General features: G+C 44.7%; 1 protein-coding gene across 2 annotated transcripts; it reads left to right on the top strand.

Annotated features, from left to right (window-relative positions):
- The first annotated feature begins 590 nt into the window (after positions 1–590).
- Positions 591–27,699, top strand: NEK9 (NIMA related kinase 9). Of its 2 annotated transcripts, XM_058835198.1 has the most exons (23): positions 591–865; positions 1,228–1,257; positions 2,011–2,188; positions 5,184–5,239; positions 6,100–6,170; positions 9,916–10,021; positions 12,955–13,086; positions 14,052–14,162; positions 14,703–14,767; positions 15,726–15,776; positions 16,527–16,719; positions 17,937–18,081; positions 19,072–19,272; positions 19,690–19,736; positions 20,553–20,708; positions 21,136–21,244; positions 21,777–21,938; positions 22,306–22,476; positions 22,689–22,748; positions 23,321–23,511; positions 23,742–23,906; positions 24,583–24,795; positions 25,182–27,699. In XM_058835198.1, the coding sequence occupies exons 1-23, from the start codon at positions 677–679 to the stop codon at positions 25,302–25,304; spliced, it is 2,925 nt and encodes a 974-aa protein (XP_058691181.1). In that variant the 5' UTR covers positions 591–676; the 3' UTR covers positions 25,305–27,699. The 2 variants fall into 2 exon arrangements, with proteins under 2 accessions (XP_058691181.1, XP_058691189.1); XM_058835206.1 differs by lacking the exon at positions 1,228–1,257.
- Positions 27,700–27,817: the final 118 nt, after the last annotated feature.

The following is a 27,817-nucleotide window of genomic DNA, read 5'->3' as shown; positions in this document are numbered from 1 at the left end:
AATGATGTGCGTAACTTGTGAAGAAAATGAATCACAAACCTAAGATTAGGCTTGCAAATACTTCTTCATGACAGAGAAGTCATTGCAGCTTCAGCTCTAAAATTTATGAAGCTTTTAGTTTATTTCTTCGTCAGAGAGAAAATCGATGGACGGTGAGTGGCACAGAAAGGGAGATGGCTATGCTTTATTAGCAGTGTGAAATGTGTATCCACTGCATGTGCTCTCACTACTCCCGCAGATCTTTGTGCTTGGGGTACACTCGTGGTCATTATCCGTGTGTGTGTTCTCCCTTGTGTCAATTATTTCTCAATAATGCATATTATGTGTAGCATGGCGAAGCAAAAAGAAACATTAACATATGTAACAACAACAGTAAGCAGTAATTACTTTTTTGATCTAAATCAGTTACTTCAGACAGTTTTTTATTCCTGAAAGCTTTCTAAGAAGCTAACGTTGGACTCTTGTCTTCTTGGGAAGTGAATTCGCGCACAGCCGCGGCTCGGTGCATCCCGCTCCCGGCGGCGGGCGGGGCGGGGGCCGGGCCCGGCGGGGCGGGAGCGCGGAGGTCGCGGCGGCGGCAGCGGCGGGAAGCGGTTCCGGGTCGCCGTCGGGAGCCGACATGGAGCCCGCGGGGCCGCGCTGAGGGAGCGCCGGGCCGAGCGGGGCCGCCATCGCCATGTCGCTGGGCGAGTACGAGCGGCACTGCGACTCCATCAGCTCCGACTTCGGCAACGAGTCCTCGGGCAGGGGCGGCTCCCGCGGCGGCGGCGGCGTGCCCGGCGAGCAGGAGGAGCTGCACTACATCCCCATCCGTACCCTGGGCCGCGGCGCCTTCGGCGAGGCCACCCTGTACCGCCGCACTGAGGTAGGTAGGCGGCCCCGGCGGCGGGAGAGGAGCCCCGTTCCGCCGCCCCCGCCAAGGGGCCCCCGGGCCGCTCCGAGAGGGGCGGGGGCCGTGCTTGAGGGCGCCGGTGCCTGACGAGCCGCAGCAGGGCTCGGCCCCTGCGGTGACCGAGAGCCCCCGGGTGACGCTGACAGCCCCCGGCACCGCTCTGGGAACAGCCCCGGTACCGAGTGACAGCTCCAGCCCTCAGTGTGCAGGGCGCGGGGTCTGGGGTTTGTAACATTTGGGCACTGCCGGTCTCTGGGTCCCCTGAGGTTTCGCAGGGAGATGTGGATATTCTTCTGACGCTAGTAGACTACTCATTTTTCTGTGTTTTGTTCCAGTCACAGAGGACATGGGGGCATCTCATACAGGTAAACTCTTTCACATGCTCAGCATTTCAGTATAATCAGGGGAGGTTGGATGAAAAGCCAGTCCTCCCGTTGCTCCCAACTCGTTTAATACCATCCAGTTCAATTGTAGTTGTGGTTTTAGTGGCTGTCAAGGAAAAAATGCTTGATTTAGTTCTAAAGGTAAGTTCTTCAGTTTTTTTCTGGCTGCCTTGAGGTGTCATGGCTTGGGCAGGTGTAAGTGAACACTGTTCACTTGATAGATCACTTACAGCATGGCTGACAACGTGCCTAACAAAGGCAAATTAAATCTAAATTAATTCTGGTTTCCTTATTGTTTTTTTTTCTTTTTTTTTTTTTCTTTCTTTTCTTTAGTCTTTCTCCTTTAAATATTTGTAACAGCTTATGGTCTTGTACAGTATCCTATAGTTACAGAATTTAAAATACGATGGTCTCCCTTTATTAAACAGGAATATGTTTAGTTTCTGTTGAAATGAAACAAACCCTGTGTCTTTCCCTTGGTTTGGTGTTTTGGTTTTGGTACTTTTTCCCCCAGAGTGAGTGTTGGCCAGCGAGAAAGGTGGCTTCAGGCCATCACTATTTCTAATGACAAACAACAAACCTCAAAACTTAAGTTGTGAAGAATATTTGTCTGAAATCTGTAAGAGACAGGAAAGTCTTTTATTTTTCCTGCTATTTTAATTTCCTGCTATAAAGGCACATACTGTTCTCTTCATAACTGTGTGTTTTTAATTGAAAGATGTTTTTGTGTTTCAGGATGACTCACTTGTAGTGTGGAAAGAGGTGGACCTGACCCGGCTGTCAGAAAAGGAGCGTCGTGATGCTTTGAATGAAATCGTTATCCTGGCCCTGCTGCAGCATGAGAACATCATCGCGTACTACAATCACTTCATGGATAACACCACGCTCCTGATTGAGCTGGAGTACTGTAATGGTGAGATCCCTACTCCCATTTGTAAACAGGCAGCTGCCAGGTGTCTGGGACACCCTCCTGCAGAACCTGCAGCAAGTATTTCTGGGGTGTCATCTGGAGAGCAAAGGAGTGGAGGTGAATTCTGCTGCGTAGCTCCTAAGGAAGAGACTGAGAACTCTTCTGATTTGTGTCTCAGATGCTAAAAAAAGAAGCCCAGTAGTTAGTGGGCAATCTATGCAGTAGATGATTTCTTGAGTTTTCTGAATGGCTGGTGCAGTGGGAGGGTTGGGTTAATGGTGATAAACACAGTGCACCTTGCTGTGCTCCTTTAGGAGGGCAGTGGGAAAAGACCATAAGACTATCTGGGCCTCTCTACCAGTAAAGAGTGGGGCTGTCTTTTCAGTACTGTCATTTACATAGGTTTATAATTTGTCAGTTAAAAATGTCATGATATACTGCAGTCAGGACTTTTTCCTGCCTTCTGCTTTCAGGTTTTACATTCACTATTAAAAAAAACCCAAATAACAAACCCGGTCCTTTTGGTGGTGGAGAAAATTTTTAAATTTCATCCAAGAGTAGCTCAGTTAGTGGTGTTTGGAGTTGGCAGGGGAAGCAGTCCTAGCTCAGATGGAGTGATAGAAGGATTTGCAATGAGGTTGTGACTAGCAGCTGCTTTTAGGTGGCAGGAAGAGGAGTTCATACACAGCTTACACTGCTGGAACAGGATACGTGCCTGGAACTGCAGTGTGGCTCTTGTTTGGGCTCCCCAGGCCAAGTATCTGGTGTTTGTACAGGGCTTGTGTTAAGCCTTGGCTCATTGGTAGAAGTATTTTTTGCTAGAAAAGGCTATCATTGTGTTGTGATCACCTTGTACAACAGATTGCTTTCACTGGAACAGGTCGGAGAACACAACAGAGTTGTACAAAGTCTTTTTGAAGGGTGTCAGACACTCCGATTGGCAGCTTGGTTTTTCTTCTCTGCTTTTTGTTCTTATGGAGGGTGGAGTCCAGTGCAAGCATAGAGGAATGTTAGCTCTTTGAGGCACCTTTTATTTTAGGGGTTCTCTTAGTGCGAATTACTTACTTACCTTGAAAAGATTGCATGCTTGGGGCTGCTATACATTTGTTGGAGGGCACAGAGAAAAGCTGCGTAGTATTAATGTCTGTGCACATTTGTAAATGCCTCTGTTGGCTTTGGAATAATAACCAAGAGATGAGTGCATAGCTGGTGTTGCCTGAATGTGTCTGAATGGTAGAGAACAAGGGACATGAGAAAGAGGAAATCTTGTTTGGACTTCCATGTAGTGGTTTTGCCAATGCATTAATAGTTGTTTCTTTGGCTTTTTTTTTTTTTGCAGTGTACAAGCCCAAGATAATTTGTAAGTAATTTTTAAAGTAGGGCTGGACTAGTCACTGTCAGACACTCCTCAGAATCCAAAGATTTTACTGTTTAATTGGCTTGTCTCTTCTGAAGATCTACAAAAGAATTTCAAATTTCAGTAAATGTTGCCCCTACTTTACAGAGGAGGAAGCCAAATTATTGATTTATTTGCCTTTAGTTCCATGTGTATATCATGGTACTGTAAGACTTGGATTTACCATGGGATAACATCAGTGAATACGAATGAAATATATTTGGGAAGAAATCGCATATAAAATACAGTAATTGAAAAGAGAATAACCTATGTTGGAAGGTTAGATGTGATTAGATGAAACAAATACCAAATTAATGTGGTTTTCATATGCATGGTATTGGATATATGAGTCAAGAGCTAACTTGTCTCCTTGTGTAGGATTTTGGCAGTGTAGTACCTATCATGCTGCTCTTTGGTTCAGAAAAGCTGCAAAAAAGATGGGGACATAAAGAGAGATGAAGAGCACAGTTGACTAAAAGCCTGCGAAGTCTGAATGGCTAGAAAAGACATTGGTAATAAGAGGCAGAACTAAATACTTTGGTTAAATTGTGAGTGGTTTGTAGCTAATTTGTAAATGTGAACATAAGGCAGAAAAAAGAAATGTTGAGAAGTTACAGCAAGGCTGAATGAGAAGAAATTAAGTGAAGGGAATATTAATTAGAAAAACCTTCCTAACATGAAAGTCTGCATTAAGTCCCTCAAGTAAACAAAGGAGCCCTTGCAACCTGTTTTGGAAATTTACCACTTGGCAGGCCCATGGAAATCATGCAGCCAAAAGCTGTCTTGCACCATGGGAATGGTCCTGGTGATCCATTACAATTAGGACATACTATATGATAATTAGGAATTGGAATAGCAACAGGAGGTGATCAGAGTTTTGGGATCAGTGCTGATCTGTCAGGGAGTTTCTCTACCTGCAGCCCCCAGCATAATTTCTTTTAACTCTCCTTGATTTTCAGTCTGCTGTCTTGAAGTCATGGGGTGCACTGAAGATTTCTGCTGATTTCAGGCTTCTGTTAGTGGTTCTGCTCTTGTCAGCGCTTTGTGAATTCTGCACCAATGTGTTTGGCAGGGGAGATAAAGGAGAGGCCAGTCAGAGCTGGGGAGTAGGTAGGAAAAGACAGTAAATTGTGCTTTCAGGGACTACTCTGACTTAAAGATTGCTTTCTTTCTTTTTTTTTAATGTATTATTTGTATATATAATGCTGAACACGACAGTCTCGCATGATTTGGTGTACAGCTAATACATGTTTACATACCCCAAGAAGCACTTACAAAAAGTAAGTAAAAAAGTAGGGACTGCTGGCCGAGCTTACTGATTTGCTTTTCAGGGAGTATTAAAGGGTTAATCGTTAAAGAATTTAAGAATTAAAGAATCTTCTTTGCTTAGGGTTAAATGCACCACTGAAGTTCTTAGATGGAAGAAGAACTTAATTTTGTGAGTGCCTGACCAGTTTAAGTGAAGAATGTTGAGAGAGAGCTATAGTAATTGACCATGGATCTCTTAGGGGTTTGAGTATTCCCAGCAGCACTTGAGCAGAGTAACTGCTGCCATTAACTAAGACAAACCTCTCTGTCTTTTTCACTCATTTATAATTACAGGAGGGAACCTCTATGATAAGATTCTGCGACAGAAAGACAAGTTATTTGAAGAAGAGGTAATTTGGAATGGTTTGAGGGGGCAGTGGGGCTGGCCTGATGTTCTGTGGATCTGTAGGGTTATTTGAGTATTTCTTCATTTTTTTTTCATTGTGATGGTGGGAAAATTCTGTGTTTATCTGGGGATTTGCATCCTCCTGGTTCAATATTACAAGCATTTATGGACTATCTGAAACTTCTTATTTTCCTTTTTAACTGTCTATAAGCAGTATATAGTTCCAAGGGAGGAATAATGAAAGAGAGCTGGCTTTCTTCATCTTATCATCTTGGCAAACATTTAACTTTTAAACCTCTTTCTGTGTTTCTTCCTAGTGGGCTCTCTTTCTCTCCCTTCTTATTAATTTTGTAGGGGATTTTTTTTCAAGTAATTTCCTTGAATCTGTCTTACTCTTTTCTTTTTCTGTCTTTATTTTATTTAAACTTATTTTTTGCTGTCTGCTTTCACTGCATGCTGAGCTGATTAATGATTACCCTTACTTGTCTCATATAGTGACTTCTAAGGCTTTCTAGCTCATGGAGAGTATGTAATGGTCCCAATTCATATTTTGGAGAGCACAACTGTAGATGTTTCCCAAGTGGTCATTAGTTGTCATTCTTCAGTCTTTTCACTTACTGAATCTCTGATGCTTGTCAGGACAGACACTATGAATGGAAGTAGAACAATCTACCTATTGAAATATCTTTTTTAGATATTTGCAAACCAGGAAATTCTAAAATTTTCATACTCCTGAAAGAGCATCTAAATGGTATGGCCAGGCCCTCTTGCTGTGCCTTGGTGTGATAAGGATGTGTAGGGTTTTGTGGGTTTTTAAAATTTTTTTTCAAGCCTCACATTATGTTTATATTCCTACTTATGCAGATGGTGGTTTGGTATCTCTTTCAAATTGCATCAGCAGTGAGCTGCATTCATCGAGCTGGAATTCTTCACAGGTAAGTGTGGCATGCAGAAAGCTGAAGTAACCAGTGCAGTTCATGGGAGTGAGTGAAGAATTTCTTTCCTTCTTTGTTTAAAACAAGTACTGAGCTTCTCTCCAAAGTGTAATAGGATCTGCGAGATGTTAAGAATTCCTTTTTTATTGGGCTAGAAACTGTCGTGTGATAAATGTGCAGGAAATCTTGTATTTGAAAATGGAACTGCAGCTGTGTGAACAAAGAGTTTATCCACGTAGGAAGGAAGTAAATTTGCCCTTTATTGCGATAGCACATAAATGATATTTGTTAAAGTGGGTAGGAACAGCATTTACCACAGGCCAAAGGTACTTCTGACCTGTTCCACAATTAATAGCTGCAAACCAATGTACATCATTCTATAATTCCTGGAGACTAATGGTAATGAAGACTTTGCATTTGTCCATTGCTCTAATACAACACATGTGAAGATTTGTCCTACATTTGTCTGAATCTTATTTCTTTGGCCTGTTACTTAAGGAGCTAGTTCAGTCTGTTAGCTTGTGGGGGTAATTTTGACAGTTATTCTGAGATTTTAATGTCTAGGTAATTACCTTTTTCTGTTGCCCTTTTCTGTTTGGGAGCAGTAAATTTCATGTCTTACATGCGTTTCAAGGAGGCCATGATGTTCTGGGAAGTATTGCACATGTAGACTGCCACTTCCAGCACAGTTGGATCATGTGCTGGAACTTATGGGCACAGCTGTGTGAGGATGTTTTCTGTAGGATAGCATCCTGGCTCTGCCATTCTGAATCTTTAGTAATCGGTGGGCTTTGCTAATGAGGGGTTAGTAGCCTACACTCAGCAAAGTAGTGCCTGAGTTTTTGGCCTGAAGCAGATGTCAGGTCTATCCTGCTTTGCAGTGATTTCCTGCTTACCATGAATATGTGTGGCCCCAAATCCTTCCATAATAACAAATTGAACAATTATTTAAATGTTTGCAGTGATTTCCTTCTGCTGCAGACATTGTCAGAGTGACCCAGGACTTTGCGATGCCCCAAGTGGAGGAATGCAAAGTGCTGCTTTACTTGATGTTTTCCTGATCTACACTGGGAAGTTGTTGATGGTACGTTAGGAAAAGAGGGTGTTATGAAGTGTTGGCCATGAAAAGCATATCATGCTGCGGGGGATTCCTCTCTATTTTCAGCCTCTTGTGCTGATCTGTGAAACTGCACACAGATTACTCAGTCTGGGAGACAGTGCTTTCTATCAGTTTTGAAGTTCAGCATTTTTGTGGCCATCAGCCTCTCAATCTCTTGGGCATAGTACATCATAAAATCATGGTATCATTAAAGTTGAAAAACACCTCCAAGATCTCAAGAGCCCAACAGAACACCACCATGTCAACTAAACCATAGCACTAAGTGCGATGTCTAGTTGTTTCTTGAACACTTCCAGAGATGGTGGCTCGACCACTTCCCTGGACAGCCCATTCCAATGCTTAATAACCCTTTCAGTGAAGAAATTCTTCTGATATCCAACCTGAACCTCTCCTGGTGTGTCCTGAGGCAATTTCCTCTTGTGACAACTGTCACCAGTTACCGTGGAAAAGAGACTGACCCCCATCTTGCTGCAGCCTCCTTTCAGGCAGTGGTAGAGAGAGATAAGGTCTCACCTGGGCCTCCTTTTCTCCAGGCTAAACACCCTCAGCTCCCTCAGCTGCTCCTCATCAGACTTGTGCTCCAGGGCCTTCACCAGCTCTGTTGCTGTTCTCTGGACATGCTCCAGCACCTCAATGTCCCTTCTTGCAGTGAGCAGCCCAGAACTGGACTCAAAGTGTGGCCTCGCCAGTGCTGAGTATAGGGAAACAATCCTTGCTCTGGTCCTGCTGGACATGCTTTTCCTGACACCGGCCAGGATGCCACTGGCCTTCTTGGTCACCTGGGCACACGCTGGCTCACGTTCAGCTGCTGCTGGCCAGCACTCCCAGGTCCTTTTCTGCCAAGCAGCTTTCCAGCCATTCTGCCCCCAGCCTGTCGCACTGCCTGGAGTTGTTGTGGCCCAGGTGCAGGACCTGACATTTCGCCTTACTGAACCACTACAATTGGCCTCAGCCCATCAATCTAGCCTGTCTAGATCCACTGTAGAGCCTGTCCTACCATCCAGCCCATCAGCACTCTTGCCCAGCTTGGTGTTGTTTCCAAACTGACTGAGGGTACACTCAATCCCCTTGTCCAAAATGATAAAAGATATTAAACAGGACTGGCCCCAACACTGAGCCCTGGGGTACCCCATTGGTTACTGACTGCCAACTGGATGTGACACCTATCACCACCTCACTCTGTGCCCAGCCACCCAGGCAGTTTTTAACCCAGAAAAGAGTGCACTTATACAAGTCATAGGCTGCCAGCTTCTTCAGCAGCTTGCTCCTGCATCTCTAAAATTTCCAGCTTCCTAGACACTTTTGTTTTTAAGAGCGGTTTCCCAAGGGTCTGTCTGGAACCATGTCCTGAAAAGACCAAAGTCTGACCTCCAGAACTCCAAGGTGTAGAGGTTTTGTTGACCCCCTTCCTTACTTCACTTAGAGTTGAAAACTGTCATTTTGTGGTTGCTAAGACGGCCTCAAACCACCGCATCTCCCACCAGCCCTTCTTTGTTCAGAAATAGCAGGCACTGCCCCTATAGGCTTTCTAACTAGCTGTGTCAGGAAGTTATCTTCCATACCCTCCAGGAACCTCCTAGACTGCCTCTTTGCTGTGTTGTGTTTCCAGCAGGCATCCAGCAGGTTAAAATCTCCCACAAAAACTGGTCATCATGAAATATGAGCCAGCTGCTTATGGAATCTAATCTGACTCTTCATCCTGGTTGAGTGGTCCTCTCCCTGATTGTCACCCGCAGGCACCGAGCCATATTGTCACTGACCCTGGGCTCTGTGCAGTTGAAACACTCCCTAAAGTACAAAGCCACCCCACTGCCTGTCCTTGCTCACCCGTCCCTTATGAAGAGCTGCACTGCAGCACTCCAGTGGTGCGAGTCCTCCCACCACATTTCCATGATTTCCTGCTGCACAGTGGCTTCCAGGTCCTCCTGTTTGTTACCCACACTGAGTGCATTGGTGCAGATGCACTTCAGTTGTGCTGTCGATTTCACCCCCAACACTGGCATAAAGCCCACAGGCTCATGTCTAGCCAGCCTGGTCTTATCTCCTTCCCCTTTCAAACCTAGACTAAAGCCTTCTCAATCAGCCCAGCCACCTAATGGGCTAGAATCCTATGTCATGTTATAAAGAGGTCTTCTTGAGGGATAAGGACGTTATGCTTAAGTTCCAGAGTGGCATCTGTTTCACACCCTCCATGTGTGTGTTTATATTTGCATACATACATATTCATACTTACACTTATGTTTTTAGTGAGCTCAGCGTCTTCTGGCTTAGGTCTATTTATAAAACTAGCAAAAATAAGACCTGCTCAATGACCTTCATATGAGAAGGAACTGAGAGGGGGAAAGAACTATCTTTGATCTGTGGCCTTTACATAGGTGTCTGAGCCTCAGCTTCTGAAACTGTGTTGTGTTTGTGTGGGGAATGTGGTAAAACATGGATAACTGGAGTTACTGCCCTGATACTTGGGGCAAAATTGCTTTTGGAGAACTCTGTGTATGTGTGTGTGACAGAGTGCTGGCAGAGTAGCAAGTAGCTAATTTTGGGGGGAAAGTATAGTAATGTGTGGAAAACTGTGAAATCTGGAAGCATATTTGAGTGTTTGAATTTTTTTTTTTCTTGTTTCAGAGACATAAAGACATTAAATATCTTTCTAACCAAGGCAAACCTGATTAAATTGGGAGACTATGGGCTGGCAAAGAAGCTGAACTCTGAGTATTCTATGGCTGAGACTGTGAGTATCTGGCATCTTTATGTGCAAACTGAGTTGTGTTTTTCTTCCATCTCTGCATGCCTTGCAGAAGACCAGGGACACTGTACATTCTTGCTGCTTGTTTTCTGTTACTTTCCCTTCCCTCACCCCTCAGTTTCCCTCAATGTTATGGTATCATAGAATTAAGATTGGAAGAGGTCTCTAAGGTCATTGAGTCCAACTGTTAACTGAGCACCACTGTGTGCACCACTAAACCATGTCCTCAGGTGCTGCATCCACAGATTTTTTTGAACACTTCCAGAGATGGTGGCTCAACTACTTTTTTGGGCATCTTGTTCCAATGCCTGACCCTTTCAGTGAAGAAATTTTTCTGGTACTTTATGTAAACCTCCTCTGGTGCAGCTTTGGGCCATTTCTTCTTGTCCTGTCACTTACTGCTTGGATATCCAACTTGCTACAACTTTACTTCCTAACTTTATCTGTCTCACTAATTTTGGCATATATGCTGATGTGTTACAGCCTGCAGATATCCTTGCTCCCAGGTTACCTTTTGGAGGTCTGTCTCTCTGGAAAGCAGCAGTAAACTAAAGATAGATGCCAGTCTGGGAATAGAATTGTACCCGAGCTAGCATAGCCATGCTAGAGAGCACTGCTCTTCTTTCCCCTAGGCATGGTACTTGTAAAGGTGAATCTGTGTAACAGGAAGGCAGTGCAAGCTGAAGGACAGAGGCAGCATTATAGCCCCATCAGAACAATGCTCTCCCTCTGGGCTAGTTAAGGCCAGCTTAACAAATTAAATTAATTTTGTCATGCTGCTGTGCTAACAGGTAAATTTTCCCTCAGATGGATCTGAGATAGCTTGGATGTGTGTGCCTGACATTGCACTGTGCCACAGGCATGTCTCAAATCTCTTTATTATTGAGACTCTGAACTCAATTGTGAAGAAGCAAGCAAGGCACTTATGCTTCTTATGGGAACCAGATGTATGGTTTATTGGTGATGTTCCTGAAGGGGGGCAAAGCTTTGTAGGAGAGATTAATTCTACCAGAAGGCTGTTGAGCATGCCCTTGTTCCAGACCCTGCCAGAAAGCATTTTTGCAGCCAGTTAGGACACAGGCTAAACTGTATTGCAGGTACCTAAAAGGTTCAGCTTGGATTTATCAGCTCCTTTAATTTGTGGTGAGTGTTAGGCTTGGAAAAGGAGACATTGTCTGAGGTTCCTGTCTGCTAAAGGCCTTTATTATAGTTTGGGACACAAGCCAGCTCACACTTCCCCTTACCAGGCTGTATTATTCAGTTGAATGCCAGGTGTTGGTGTTCTGTTAGGATGTGTAGTTAAATACTTGTCAGTCTCCTTCCAGAACATGACCACTACTGTGCAGTTCCATTGTAAGTGGAAACTCAAGGCTACTGCATAAAGCCATCACTAGGCTGGGCTTCAGCTGAAACACTTCTGTTTTATCACACTTTTCATGGCCTTCTGCCTTTCAAAAGCAGTTTGGTCTGTGCTGTGAATTTCTAGGTTTGTTTTTGCCTGTGTTGTCTGTATTCATCTATACCTACTACGCCTGCAAGCATTGTTTTTTCCTTTTTCACATACGAAAAATTTTGAACTATACACGTTCAACAATATTTTGATTTTTATCTGCTGGCTGTGCTCTGGTGTATTTACTCAATTTGTGACCTAATGACCAGTGACACACTGGAAGTAATTTTTTGGGAAATGAGTGCAAAAGATGTTATTATCAGTATTTGTAATTGTACCAGTCAAATTGTGATTTTGTAGAATGTTCACATCTTGCTTACTAAACACTGATTTCTTAATTTATCATTTTCTACCATTTACCAAAGAAGATACAGAAAATGTCTCTCTTACAGAAGGCTTGCATTATCCTTTGCTTAAAAAAGGTTTAGGTGCAGTGTCCTAGTCCTCTATGTGATACTCAAAATCTTAGGGCTTCTCAACCTTCCCATGGCTGGGACTCGTGTAGCTCTGTAGCGGTCACGCTCTGTAACAGGAAATGGGAGGGAGATGGCAGATTCTGAATGTGCCCATTAGGTATCCAGTGTACTTGCAGAGTCTTATGAAGGGCAGGCTTTGTAGTCCTTGGAGCTTTGCTGAGAGAGTTGAAAAGAGGTCATCTATAAATATTTCTCCTTTTTCTAATTTCTGTCTTATTTTGTTTTGCTGTCTAGTTTATTTCTAAGGAGTGAGCTCCATTCATCTGGAAGCTTCATTCTTATATCTTTTATCATGTTTGTTCTGTGTCTCCTTGTGACTTTGAGCTAAGCCACTACTTCTGCAGTACCTGGGAGGCCTTTGTATTTATGTGCAGGGTTTTGGATTTTTTGTGTGGTGGGGATGTTTGTTCTACACATAACAATTGTTCAAGAAAGTCCACTTCTGAAGTGAAAGCCTTTTGGGTGGGACTCAAGCCAACTTTCTACATACTGACCCAAAAGGAACCCTTCTTTTCTTTTGAGACAGAGCAGCCTTTGTCCTGGTAGTATCTTGCAATCAGAGTGGCTCCATAGCTAAGGTCTGGCATCTGTATTTGGAAGCTTTGCTAGATCCTGTTTTCTTCAACCTCGTGTGATGGTTTCCATATGCCTGGTCAGTACATAAGGCCCTGGTTACCTCTAAATGATGTATATTTAAGAGAGGGAAAAGTCCTTGCTGTGACTATTTTTTGTGACTATTACTCTAGTGAGAAGTAGGTACATGAGAAGAGAGGTATCTAGGATCTTTTAGGAAGCTCAGGGCCAGACAGGTCTGTGGATGACAGGGGAAAAAGTGTGCTTATTGTTCTTGTCCCTCCAGCACATTAGGGAGGTATATCACTTCAGTGCTGCATCAGATCAATGCCTCTGTCCTGTGTGAACATAATGGATACAGAGCTCCTGAATTGAAGGCTGCTGGATCATTTCTGATTTTTAAATGTTATTTTTCCTAGCTGGTGGGAACTCCATATTACATGTCCCCAGAACTCTGCCAGGGTGTGAAATACAACTTCAAATCAGATATTTGGGCTGTGGGCTGTGTCATCTTTGAGCTGCTTACTCTGAAGAGGACCTTTGATGCTACTGTAAGTCTGCAAACCAGTATGGACTGAATAACCTTATTTTTTATTGTCCTAAGATTCATACTTTGCTTTCTTCAGTTGTTTTTCTTTCGTTGTTTTTTAAATCTGCCAATTAAAAAAAGAGTGGCCTGAGAGTGACAGCTATAGCCAGAGAAAATAACTGAATGCTTCCCCTTACCCTTTGTGCAGATTTCCCTTCTCCCTTCATGCAGCAGTCTGACTTCTGCCAAACCCACCCTTGTCTGATGACCGTGTTTACTAGATGCATAATAATAACTGTGCTAATTTGTATCATGGTTGTGAATGAAGTATCCTTTCCACTTCTAGGAGGAAGTTTGTGATTATGTACTCTTTTTGCTCTTTTAGCATTACTAGCTGTGAATCTTCTGTGTAGCATCTGTGGCAAATAGTTCTGGCCTTCAGATTTCACAGGATCTAATGCTGTTACTCTTTCTCAAAGCTTGGTGGCGAGAGAAGTCTGGTCAAGCTGGCATAGGGAGGGTGAAAGGAGCATTGCTGGCTGACATGTGATTTGCTACCTTGTGCCATGTGATGAGAAAAGCTGCTAGTTGTGGTAGATTTTGTAACCCTGAAACAGAAGGTGTGAAAATATCATCCTTTCCTGGCTTTCTCCAGTGATGGCACTGGAGTCCTCAGCAACTTTGTTGCTGCGTTGTGTTTAATGGCAATGTCCAGCAGAGATTTCATGCAAAGAGAAGCCTGTTCGCCCTGCACTGTTAGAGAATTTGGTGAAAAGCTGGATGTTGCCACTAAGTCCTAGCTATCAGAGGTACCATTTCTGCAGGAATTGTTATTAGATTTCTGGAGAACCTGCTAGGCAGGGAAGAAGAGGGGTGCGTCCTGATCAGAGATGGAGGAGGAAAATAGTGGTGGCCTATAGCATCTCTCCCCATTGGACATGTTTTCGAGTTTGGTTCCATTATGGCTGGTTTCTGGTTTCTGCCTAGAATCCCCTGAACCTTTGTGTGAAGATTGTACAGGGAAATCGTGCCATGGAGGTTGATTCCACTGTCTACTCCTGGGAGCTGATCCAGATGGTGAACTCCTGCCTTGATCAGGTTGGTGAAATACTTTAAAACTTTCAAATACCCATTCCCAGCTGTCTCAGCCATGGAATTCAGAGGTGAAGGGGAATGACACGCCTGTTTCAGTATATGAACTGTTAATGCAGGGTAATTTTTATGAGGCCCGAGGCATCACTAAGGTTGGGCTTTCTCCAGTCCTCTGAAAGCTTTGTCTCAGTCTTACAGGCTCTGGAGGTGTGCTGGGTTTACTCTGATCACAAGTATTTAATGGGCTGATAGAAGCAATTATTTTTTAATGCAGTGCTGTGGAGGTAGGATCACCATCTCAGTAGTCTCTTAAGGCTCTGGCTTTCTGTAGGGAATTAATTTATTGAAAGCAAACATAGTATTAATACCTTTGGAGCATGCAAGTCCCTCCTGCACATCTCTGGTATTTATCCCTATTCACTCCAAATATTTGAAGGGAGTCAAGGAAGGAAGTCCATGCAGGCTTGAATGAGGTCTTCTGGCTCAAGATTTTGTTGTAGGTGATAAGTATTTCCCAGAGAATTACTTGTTGCTTCCTTCTTTCAGGACCCAGAAAAGAGACCCACTGCAGATGAATTGCTTGAACTTCCCCTTCTCAGCAAACGCAGGAGGTAATTGTATGGTCTTGCCTGAAACCTAGGTGGCTGATAGGGAAAACAGGAGGGTGTTTATGCTTTCATAGCGATATCCTTAGGTGAATTTAGACTGATGTAAGGCAGATATTTAACTACTTCATTCTCTTTAGGGGAAAAGTGCATTTTTGCAGTCTTTTCTTCTGATCTGATGTTCTGTTGGTGCATGGGAAAGGTCTCTGCATCCCTAGAAGCTGTTGTATTGAGAACCTTGAGGTATTCCATTCTGAGACTCTTTGAAGAATGTTTCTTTCTACTCTTCAAATTTCTGTGAATGACGAGTCACAGAGATCCTGTTGCAGTCACTGGAAAAAGCCATTTTGAATATATATATATTTTAATATATATATATATATTCAAAATGTGTGGATCATTCAGTATAGAGACCCTTACTTTTTCCTTTTGTTGCCTTCCTCTTTGGGAGAGACTTGCATTGGAAGTAGCCCATTTTAGCTTAGTTTGACCATCAGCCTGCACACACTATCTTATCATGAAAGGTGGACAATAATTCTGGGCTGTTTCTATCCCACATTGGTTTATTTGAGAGCAACAGACTTAGTCCTTTATACCAATACTGTTTTGCTTGGTGATCAGCTGAGTTTGAGTTTTGTCTTGCTGTATGCATTGCTAAAAGCCTAAATCCTCATAATATGTAGCCATTGAAGGTTATTCTTGTGCAATGTGGGTACTGGTTGGTGGCATTTTCATACAGACAGAGTTTGTTGTCCTCAGCTCTTCTAGAAGTTTGTTAGCTGTGTGGTACATTACTTCTGCCCTACTTACTGTGTATTGCTGTGAGCTAGTAAACAGCTGCCACGTTTCCTCCAAGGGGCAGCCGCATTTTATTGGAAAGGAAAATAGTCTGAGTGTGCTGCTTGTCAGTAAATTGCACAGAACAATGTTGCTGTTCTCTAAAATCCTTTTTCTCCCTTGGCAGGGAGATGGAAGAGAAAGTCACACTGCTTAATGGGCCAAATAAGCGACCAAGGTAATTATTTAGACATGTGTTTGAAGGGAAGTATGGAGAGAACAGCTCCCCAGAGAGGAACTGAGAGTGTTAGCCTGTGACAACTTTAATGGAACAGTGTAGTTTAGAAGATCCCTGAATGCTAGAAAGTTGACACAGCAGTTGCATGCTTACTGTCCTGTGTTTTACTCTGCCTTTTATATCCTTCTTATTTGTATAGCTGGAGCTGTACCTCAGCAGGTCCCATCCAGCTCTAAACTGTCCTACTGAGGATGTAATCTTTATAGCCTGCATATCTGAGTTGTAATGTAGATCTCTCCATTCACACAGACTCCCTTCAGCAGGAGGAATATAACTGTCTGAATGATGAATATCTCATTAATATAAATATCTTCTACAAAACCTGATATAGTAGAAGTTCAACACAGTTCCCAGCAAGCCTGTAAGCAGGGTTGCTCTGTGAAGCAACTGTGACATGTATAGCATGTATAGCTTCTGTGACATGTGTAGCTGGTTGTCTGTTATTTATCAGATAGAATTTGACCATTTTTTCCTCATAAACTTGGAAGTACTAACACTATCTGAGCACCTCAGGTGAAGTTGTTCCTGTTCACAGGCTGTTCAGTTTGCTGGAAGAACAGTTTTTGAAAATAAAAACCATGAATGGTTTTGAAGAGGAAACTGCTAGACAACAACAGGAAAATGGGTGATGACAGGGAATGCAAACTCATTATTTAAAGCATGTGTGTTTTGTTGGGGGGTCTTGTGCAGGTCAACTACCATGAATGAGGCTCCCATTGCAGTGGTGACTTCACGCACTAGTGAGGTGTACGTTTGGGGCGGTGGTAAGTCCACCCCCCAGAAGCTGGATGCCATCAAAAGTGGCTGCAGTGCACGCCAGGTGTGTGCTGGTAACACTCACTTTGCTGTGGTGACAGTGGAGAAGGAGCTCTACACCTGGGTGGTAAGTGAGACAAACTGCAGGCAGGGAAAGTGGAGAGTGGGAAAGGAGGGTTCACATCTACTGCCGATTGTTCATGAGCCTGTTTGAATCAGATGGGCAGGAAGCTTGGAAAGGAGAAATCTGACTGCAGTGGACACTGAGGCCATCTGATTTGGGGCTGACCCAGGTCCCTCAAAGTCTGTTTCTGGGAGACATTTTTGATTGTGACAGGAAGTGTCTTGGAGGCTTGCTGTGCACTTGAGGCTTGTAGATGGGTCTTATAGGCCCAAACACTTGAGTCAAACATCTCTTCATTCCATTTTTGACTACTAGATGTGCAGTGGAGACTCAGTGATTCTCTGTTGGCTTTTGTATTTTCAAGGAGGGTTTTTCAAGATCAGAATGGGTGGGATGAGTGACCTTTCTGTAATACAGTTGTCATCTGCAGGGCAACTTGCATCTGAAAGCAGAGGGATCTTATGCTAAACAACTCTGCTTTTTATGATGAGTGGAAATTCTGGAATAGTTTAAAGTGAATAAAAAAGGTCAGCATATAATGCATTTTAAGTAATCAAATTCAGTTTTCTCAGGTTTAGATGGTCTGTGACATGGAGGTGTTCTCCATCTCCAGACTTCCATGGGTTTTTATATTGATTATACAGAATCTGTTAAAACAGACTGGAAGATAAATCAATGAGAAAGGAAGTAAATCCAAATAGGAGGAGAACACCTTGGAGTAATTTGCTGGATGTTCCTGCCGGAACAACCACTGAAAACTTTCAGCTGGCTCTTAATAGTTTGTTTCAACACTACTTGTTTTGTTTATCCCGTATAATTTCTGTGTCAGGCCATTTCAATGACATTTGTTTCAGATTATGCATTTCTTTACAGCCATTAGGATTTAGAAAAGTAGTTCAAAAAGCTGAAGGATGAATTTCAGTCCTGCAGCAGGGAGCAGGTTCAGTAGCCTGGCAGATGAGAGGAGCAGGGATTCCTCACCAGCTGCTGACCTGAGACTGGATAACTCCTTGTTAGTGCATCACTGCCAGAGAGCCTCTGCTGCCATTGAGATTGCTGCCTGCTATATGCACAGAGATAGCAGTCCCTTCCTGAGAGCAGACAGAACATTTTCTCTTGCTCCTCGCAGTCTTCTGTTGTTTGCTCGAGGTGCTGTTAACTATTGACACCATCTCTGGGATTGTAGAAATGTAACCTCACCAGGTGTTTCTGTCTTGCAGAATATGCAGGGGGGCACCAAGTTGCACGGGCAGCTGGGACATGGAGACAGAGCTTCCTACCGGCAGCCAAAGCATGTTGAGAAGCTTCAGGGAAAAGCCATTCGTCAGGTGTCCTGTGGAGATGATTTCACAGTGTGCATCACAGGTGAGAGCTGGAAGTCCTTCGGCTCAGACTTTTATGGATGCGTAGGCACTGACAAGTCCCTTCAAGCTGCTGAGCTGTTGGAGGTGTTTGCTTTCACCATCAGATTAGTACAGCTTTTTGCTGTACTAACATAGGAGAAAGCCCCATATGTTACTCCTCCCTCAGTTTTGAGGATAGTACCGACATTATTACATTTGGGATAGATTATATCTCAACATTTGAGACAGATAAACATTATTACACAGGGGAAGATATTGACTCCCAAGAAGGATGGGATTTTGCTAAGGATGTGCTCCTTATTGGTGATAAAGCTGAGTGTTGACCACAAATCCATGTGTCTGTGCAGAGTCTCTGCTTTTATCAGTGCATGTGTTCCCTCCATACATGCTTGTACTGAAACTTTGAAGCCTGAAGTTGAGAATATTCTAAACTTTCTTTGGACTGTGTGGGGAAATAATCACCCGGTGATGAAATAGAATGTGTATCTAGGATTTGCTGTTAAATGCAGAATGCTTGACATCTGGTAGCTGTCTCTGGTTCTAGCCCTGCTCATACTTTAGAGGTGTTAGGTGTGGTGTTGTCTGTTACAGAAGAATCTGACTCTCTCTTGCTTTACCCATGCAAGTGATTCTCAAGAAGGTAGTTTCAAGCTTATTTTTCCAGTGCTGAAAAGGCAGGGATTTGACAGAGAGCTCAGGTGGTCATTTTGAGGAAGGAGTGACTTAGGTAGCCACAGAATCAATTTGTGGGTTACTGTTGAAGAAATTGGCAGGTTCAACCAAAGATTTTTTGCCACTGAAGTAGCTGCAGGTTGTCATGTAAGATCCCTCTTAACATGAACAAGAAAGGATTCCATAGTCTCCTGATGACATTCTTCTGCACTAAAGAGGATGATTTCAGAAAAGAAGTTGCTCTGATCATGTCCTAGGAGGTTAATATGCAGCCTAACATGAGTCCTGTGTGCTGACCAAGCTTCCTTTATGTCCTCAGATGAAGGCCAGGTGTATGCCTTTGGCTCAGACTATTACGGATGCATTGGCGTTGACAAGGCTTATGGCTCTGAAGTGCTTGAGCCCCTGCAGCTGGATTTCTTTCTTACCAATGCTGTGGAGCAGGTCTCATGTGGAGATAACCATGTGGCAGTGCTAACCAGGAACAGAGAAGTCTACACATGGGGCTGTGGAGAGTACGGTGGGTAGAGTGTCCCTGAACCCTAAAGACACTGAGAGATGCCTGCCAGAAAGTGGCTTGGTGCAGGTGTGTAATGCAGGGCCTGGGTGAGGGCTGCCTGGAATGTACCCTAGGGGAAAAAACATTGTTTCTTTGGGACTTTCCTTCCTTGTAAAAAAGGGGAACTGGAGATTGAAGCCTTAGGACTTTACTTTGGAAAGCTCTAGGGTGCCACTTGGATTCCCTGTGGGTAGGGCAATGGTTCTGTGAGTGAAGTTGGATTCCCTTGAGGATTGGTGGGCAATGATGGATATAGGGGAGCAGGGAGATTCTAGTTCTGTAGGGAGATTCTGTTGGGACTATGGAGAGACAGTACCAGTTCTTAGATATGGGCTCCTGGTGAGGCCATTTTTAACTGCAGGATTTTCATTGATGCAGGGCGCTTGGGCTTGGATTCAGAAGAAGATCACTACACCCCTCAGAAGGTAGGGCTGTGACTGCTTCTCAAGATCTGCAAGGGCATAAATCCAAATTGGCTGTTGTTTGGAAATGCTATCTCTCTGAGGCTCAGGTGTTTTCTTCTGAGATATTATAGAGTTTGCAAGGGTTTTAACTTCCTCACTTCATCTTGCTTCGTTTCTCTCCTAGAGATCGTGGCAGAGTCATACCACTTACAAACCAGACAGCATTGTAGCTTAGAGCTTCATTGCTCAGATTTCCATGATGGAACTGGAAATGCCAGCCTAATTTTGTAGAAATCATAATGAGAAATACCAAATGGCTTACCTTGGGTTGGTAGAGGAAACTCACAGCAGTGCAACTACTGCGAGTCTTTGAATGTAATATAATGAGTTAAAGATTTGTTGAAAATAAAACCCTCTTGAAATACAGTGCTGAGGTAACTGGAGTATTCCAACCCACTGGGGGTTAGAAACAAGTAAGGATGTGTCTGGAAGCCAAAGATCTGTGATCACACAGTATCACCCACACAACACAGACACAAACCCAGCCCCACTCACCTAACTGGGTCTGGTGTTTGCCAGATTGTCTGTGTATCATATTTCAGGTTCCTGTGCTGGTCACTGGTGTCTGCCTTGAATATTGGCCTTGTGACCAGAGTTTCCATATGCTACAGACTTTATGGTATTCTTACACCTTCATTCAAAATAACTGTATTGACTATTGATTGTGTCCAGACTAGCTGTGCTACTTGCTCTACCCTCATATGTTTTCCATGTGCCAGCTTCCATGTAATAGGTGTTGGGATTTTTATTTTCTTAGGATATATTTCTTCCACCTAGGTGGATGTTCCGAAGACTTTAAACATTGTGTCCGTTCACTGTGGCTGTGATGGAACTTTCCTGCTTACCCAGACAGGCAAAGTCTTGGCATGCGGACTCAACGAGTTCAACAAGCTGGGCCTGAATCAGTGCACGTCAGGGATAATCAATCATGATGTAAGTGCATTTGCACCTCTGGCTCCAAATACCAGCAGGCAGTAATATATGGGGAAATTGAAGTCCTGTGTCAAACTGTTCATTAGCTTTGTGCCAATGCTTTAATTCCAGTTAAGACAATGGATGCTGAGATTGTGGGAGGAGGCAATTTGTTCCTCAGTGTTCTGTCTGCCCTGTAGGCTTATGTCAGATCTGAGGTAGTGAAACAGAGTGAGCTGCTCTGGTGACTTACCCAGTGGTACGGATTCTGGCAGTTTTTTATCATACTTGTTTTAGGACTGTCTTAAGTCTTAAAACCTAGACTTTTGGTCCATTAAACCTAAACTTTAGGTTTAATATCGTGGTCAGACCTGAACTTGCTTGAATAGGTCTTAGCTGATGAATGTGTGACTTTTTTCACTCTGTGCTTACCTACATCTTTTGTCAGACATACTGTGAGGTGCCATACGCCACTTCCCTTACTTTGGCCAAGCAGCTGTCCTTCTACAAGATCCGTACCATTTCTCCAGGGAAGACACACACAGCTTCTATTGATGGTGAGAGCCTTGTGTAGTAAGAATGCAGGTTGCTGAATTACATTACATCAACTTTGCCCTTTCAGCCTGGCCCTTGACACTGGGGATTTTGCTCTTGGTAGCAAGGTTCATGCCTGCGCCAGGAACTCAGGATTCCTGTTTCTCAGCAGTCTTGTTTCCTGGCCAGCTGAAGCAGCTATGTCAGTCTTCCTGTTTTTTTAAAGGGGAAAAAAAAAATGTTTTGGGAAGAATCATGCTCTGGGCTAGCAGAGCAATCATTTATGGTCCACTTAGGTTTTGCCCAAGCGGTAGCAGTCAGAGAGCTGTGAGTCCCAGCCCCCAGCATCAGAAAAGGGAAGCAGTGGGAGAAAGAACTGGAGAGGTGTTTCCAGACTAAAGCCATTTGTTTTGGCTGGTGCTATCCCTTTCCAGCCTGGCTGGCTGCTCAGCAGAGCCATTCTTGTTCATGGGCTGTTGCTGCCTGTGCTCTGTATGCATGGCTGCTTGCAGAGATGGGCTCTTGCTGTGACTGTCTCCTCCTTCCTCCTCGCAGAGCGAGGCCGCCTGCTGACCTTCGGCTCCAACAAGTGTGGACAGCTTGGTGTTGGGGACTATAAGAAGCACCTGGGAATAAACCTGCTGGGAGGCCCCTTGGGGGGTAAGCAGGTGATCAGGGTTTCATGTGGAGATGAATTCACCATAGCTGCTACTGACGGTGAGTGGGTCTTTGGCAAGTTGTGGTGGGTTACTTTAAACTTCATCTGCAGAGTGGTTAACTGTCTCCCACTGATCATTTCTTTTACCAACCCCACAGCACAGTGCTAAAGAAATCCTCCTAGACGGGGGCCATCTTGTCCTCTTAATTGCCCCTGTGCAGCCCCAAGTACTGTCCCTGAGGCTGCAGAGTACTGACTTGGTGGCTGCCTGTTAGATTTATTATTGGTTTGTTCTCCCACTGTCAAAATGGAGCTGGTAGATTAGATACTTTGGGATAGTAGTTACAGCAGAAACACTGATTCTTACAGCAATTACGGGCTGAGAAGGAGGGAGGGAACTGAACCCCTGAATTTCTCTCTCCTCAGACAACCATATCTTTGCCTGGGGTAATGGTGGGAACGGACGTCTGGCAATGACATCGACTGAGAGAGCTCATGGCTCAGATATTTGTACCTCGTGGCCTCGGCCAATATTTGGATCATTGCATCATGTTCCAGACCTGTCGTGCCGTGGCTGGCACACCATCATCATTGTTGGTAAGTGTAAATGTAGGATGTAGTTTTGGGATCTTGTTTATGATGATACATTCTTTTGCCAGGGAAGTGTAAATCTTGCCTGAGAGCAGGCCAGATTTCTGGGGAAAATGTGGCAATCTGCTCTGAGCCATAGGCCTGCAACACTGGCTTTTTAGGAGTTATCCTGCTTTCTGTGTGGCACTCTAACTGAAAGCACGCTTCTCTCCTTGCAGAAAAGGTGTTGAACTCAAAAACAATACGATCCAACAGCAGTGGTCTGTCCATTGGTACCGGTAAGTAACCTGCCCTGGGGAGCTCTGGTTTAAGTCCTCTCAGTGGTCAGTTTGAGTGGATGAAGTTTGTTCCTGCAGCATGATTTCTCTGTGTTCGAAAGGCCTCACAGAAGAGCTCAAAGGGAAGAAATCTAGTTGGTGCCATGCATGGGAAGGGATGGCCCAAACCTGAGGAAGCAACAACTGAAACAGAAGAGAAACAGCATGGGCACAGGGAGGCCTTTGTAGCTGAGGAACTTCAATTTCAAGGAAAAGCTGATAGGAATTCCCTGAAGGGAGCTGATATGGGAAGGGGCTCTATGGGGGCAATTTCTGGAGAGATCGAATCCAGTTTCTTGGACCTGTGGGAGGCCTGAGGCCAAGAAACTGCAAAAGACTGCTGCACACAAGCCTTTGTGGAGAGGTCTGCAGGGAGTGTTAGGACCTAAACTGCTGAGGGAGATAATGCTAGCATGTGCTCTCACCATGACCATGCAGTACAAATTTATGCATCTTCTCTGCTCCATCTAGGGTGTGGCAACAGGAATAGCAGAGGTGGGGAAAAGTATACAGTTTTCTCTTTTCTTTGCTAGTGCCTCAGAGCTGCACAACTGGGGGAGGAGAAGAAGAGGATAATGAACAGGAAGCAGAAACCCCCAATCCCAGTGGAGGCTTTCGGGGAACCATGGAAGCAGATCGTGAGCTGGGGGGCTGGATCAGCACTACAGAAGCTAAGGGAGGCAACAGTGCTGACAGCAGCTCCTGCCCTGGCTGGCTACGGAAGGTAATGTGGTTTCTCAGAAATGTCTTAAAATGGGCATCTAGGCTGGGAAAACTGGGTGGCCCCTTCCACCTTTGAGGGGTACTCTGATAGGTTCTTTGAGCCATGTGTCACAGAGCTCTTATGGCCCTGCTGCCTGTTTTACCACAAGAGGGTGTTGGTGCATCGATTGAGAAGATGAAATGACCTGCAGGAAGTTGGCAGGCCTGACAGAGCTGTTTTTGTGTATCCAGGAGCTGGAGAATGCTGAATTCATCCCCATGCCTGACAGCCCCTTTCCTCTGAGCATGGCATCTTCGGAACCTGAGAAGGAGACTCTTCCTTACCAGAAACTTCAAGGACTCAAAGTGGCCTCTGAGGAACCTGTTGGATTAAACAAGCCCAAAACAGAGCCCTGGGTAATGTTATAAAAGTGAATGCTTGGCTAAAAGCTCTTGGGCACCATAAATGGCAATGTTTGAATTATGGGGAGAGCTGAGAAGAGACTGTTGGATTGGCTTAATTCATCTGGACAAGGAAAAGAGGGCTGGTGATAATCATAGATGATGATGCAAAGAGAAAAATTGCCAAGGATCTAGAACACAAAGCTGATTCTTGGTCAGATTTAAAGTAATGAGATCAGTTCTGTGGGAAAATGTGTATTATGCAATAGGAAATTACAGAGAAGCCAAGGGCTCAGAAGCCTAGCAGTAAACAGAAATTTAGAAAGCAGAATTTGTTGTGAGATAGGAAGAAGAATAGATATAGAAAATTAATGAGAAATTACAACCTGTGAGACTACCTAACTCTAGGAGTTTTCTGTCCCAAAACGAGGCATGGATCCTATGCTTTGGGAAATGGGGGTAAACTGGATGGATTTTGGTGATAGGAAGACAGAAACAACCTTCCCAGGAAAAGGAGGAAGTTAGTGGCTTTGTACAGAAGACAGAAAGAGAAGTAGCTTGCTGACCCTGCCTGCTAGAAGTTTGGCAACTCGGGGAATAAGCTGGGGTAACACTTTGGGCGTATTTTTTTCTTGTATATACAACTCCTGGCCTTGCACTCAAACCTGGCCTGACTTTCATGCCTCTGCAGCCTACTTGCCTGAGTCCAACCTTACCGTGTGGTGAAGGGAAGGATGCATCTCCTGGTGCAGGCTGCGTGTGCAGTGCTCTGCAAGTGGAGGTGACGCACCTCCGAGGCCTGGTTTTACAGTGTCTGGATGATCAGAAGAAGCTGCAGCAGGAAACCATTCGTCTGAGTGCCCAGCTCCAGCGGTTCTGCAGGAGGATGGAGGAAATGCAGCAGGTGAGAATCCGTCATCTGGGTGCACATCCATGCTCAGGGCTCACCGTTCTCCTGCAGATTGTGGAAGCTGTGCACAAGGAAGCAGCTCTTAACAGCCATCTCTATCAGAGCAGAATTTGGTGGGACTAAGAAAGATGCCTGTATCTTGTATAAGCTGCTGATGCAGGCTCTGACAGTAGCAAAACAGGAATGAAGCTAAGAAGTTTCCTCTGAGGACAGCCCACTCTTTGAGGGATGTGGGATTTACCTTTATTTCAACTGATGAGAAGAGATGGGGAGTCAGATGTTGTGAAGAGTCACAGATGGCTGTGGAGAATACAAACTGGGCCTTGTGCAGCTTCTAGCTTTTCTGGCACTGTTTGGGTAACTGCTGTATGTTTTGACAGGTGAAGGTTCATTCCAAAGGAACACAAACAACCAAAGAGGAGATGGAAGTGGATCCGAAACCTGATGTGGATTCAGATTCCTGGTGTCTCCTGGGAACGGACTCGTGCCGCTCCAACCTCTAGTCTCCTGAGCCCACTGGGATCCATCTAACTTCACAGCACACTAACCGAATGCAGAGAGCGGCTTTTCTGGCGTCAGGTCACTCGCAGACAAGGAGCGAGGCCGGAGGCTCCAGAGCAGCACCCATGTACGTTTGATATGAACTAGGAGTGAGTTTGAGAGGGGGAGGGCCCTTGAGCTCTAGGTCAGCTCAGTGATTGAAACAGCAGCAGCTCCTCTTTTGTACCTTATCTGTCAATTCTGCACATGAGGCAGAACGGCCCCATTATGGCGATGGCTCCAGCAGCAGCTTGTGGCCCTTTCATTGTTTCACTGTTTTCTGGGAGCTGCCTTTGGGACCCCAGTATTCATCACTGCATCTCTAGATGAGAGGAGGAAACATGTTTTGTACTGAAGCTGGCTGAACCCTAAGACTCGCCACCTTCACTTCAGAGGAGTGAAGGACTAAGATCCTCTCCTTACCACAGGGTAAGGCCCCGCCGGTGAGGCTGCATCCCTCTGCTCAGGTGCAGAGGGACCAGCGAATGTATCATTCTGGAGGCAGTGGAGATGTTCCCCTTAGGGAGATTATAGTAGACAGCATGTCCCTGGCCTCGAGGCATAGCTTCTGGCCATATGGCTGTGTCCACTGGTCTGTATAGACAGAGTTTGAAGGCTTTATTCTGGGTGCTGAGGGCTTTCCAACTTCCAGGCAATGCACCGAGATGAGTAAATCAGGTGTTTCCTGTAGCAGTAGTGGGAACTGTCTGAGATTGGATCTGTAGTTCTTGATTTCAGACCACCTGCCTCCCAACCAGATGCCCAGCATCTGGGCCTCAGATTAAGTTACCCATTTCTTGCTCCAGCTGTTCAACTTGGTTTGGGTGCCAGAGTTTCTGGTTTCTTGGCATAAGCCTGTAGCTGCTCCCTGCTTGGCTTCTGTTCTCCTCAGTCCCTGTGCCTACACTCTGTGTGGGTGTGGGAAAAATCTGTGTTTTTCTACTCAGTGTTCTGATGAAGCTGGAATGCCATTTCCTACCCAGAATAGGTCACTACTGCTGTGGTCACAGGATGTAGCCTTCCCCAAAGACCATGAATGATCAAATCTCAGTCCGGAATTCGCCTTCTTTCAAGAAGTAAGAAGCTTTCCCCAGAAAATTTGAGATGGGAAGAGGCATGGTCTGATGCTCAAGATTTACTCATTTTCTGTTAGAGAATGAGGTTAATTTTATTCCCCTTAAATTTATTAGCGAACTGACTTTGAAGAAAAGCTTATGGGATTGGTAGGATCCCTGGGAGCCTCCCAGGCCTCCTAGCCTCCCCTGCCTTACATGGCACCTCCAAGGAGTCCTAACTTCTCTCACCTTTGCTGTGAGAATGGGGTTGTGATTTCATGAGGCTTAAATGATCCCTATCAATGGCATGTTACTAGAATTGCCTTAGGTCTACTGGAGGTGGATGTTGTATCACCTCTGACAGACTTCTTTTGAGAGTCCGTTTGGGGAATCCAGCATTCCCCATTTGTCTCTAGAGGTGGATGCCAAACTTTGCTCATAACGTAATGCTCCTTAAATACTTCTTTGGTGCCTATTGCTAGTATCTGGGAGCTGAATCAAGTGCTGTTTTCCCAATGCAGTGTCCAGGGCAAGGATCATTCCAGTGTGCCTGTCCACTGATACCAAAAGCAAGGCAGGAGGAGAGCCCTCCTGGCAGGTGGTGAGAATCAGGTGCCCTGGTACAGCCAGGCTTGTTTGCCCTTGTGACTCTGCTCTCCTTTCCCCCACGTGCGTTGGAGCCAGTTCTCAGGTCGGGGTCCCAGCTTGAGGGTCGTTGGTTGCATGCAACAGTGCCTTTGAGGACTGAAAAGTTGAGCCTGAGCCATGTCCAATAAGCAAGCACCAAGCTGATGAGAGTCGCTCTCCTGCAGTGCACTGCTATCCTCATTTCTCAATGCTCTGCAGTTGGGAAGCTAGGTGCACAGACTGGATTCCCCTTGGATCTAGTGGAGGATTAGGGCTCCTGACAGAGGATGCCCTATGCTCCACAATCTCATATGTGCCTTAGAGGATTCACGCTATCCAGGTTGTGCCTGTTACAGACCACCGATTTCACACCAGCCAGCTATGCAACAAAAAAAAGCAGTTTAAAGGTAGCACCTTTGTCTTGGGCTGAAAACAGAAAGGCAGGCAGGCTGAAGTGCCTTTGAGCAGTTTCAAACCCTTTTTACTTCTCCCCTTCTCGCAGTGCTAGCTCCATATATGTTGGTCTCCTGCTAGTATTGCTACTGAGTTGTAGAGGAACACAACTTATGCCTGCTCTGACACTCTGGCTGAAAACTAGTTTGTCGTTGTCTTTCTTTGAAAGGTTAAAGGGTGGAGTGGTTTGGAATTTCTGTTTAAATAAATGTTTAAACTCATACTCCTGTGTTTGAACTCTTTTTCTTGTCTTTTCTTTCCAAGAGAGGAAAGGGAAATATGCATACAGTCATCTGGTTTTGTGGCATTCTGTTTTTGATTATTTTGCTTATAGAAAGAGG

This window comes from Poecile atricapillus, chromosome 1 (assembly GCF_030490865.1).
Source record: "Poecile atricapillus isolate bPoeAtr1 chromosome 1, bPoeAtr1.hap1, whole genome shotgun sequence".
Classification (NCBI taxonomy): Eukaryota; Metazoa; Chordata; class Aves; order Passeriformes; family Paridae; genus Poecile; species Poecile atricapillus.
Note: the sequence above shows the minus strand (reverse complement) of the source record. Positions and strands in the feature narration are given on the sequence as shown.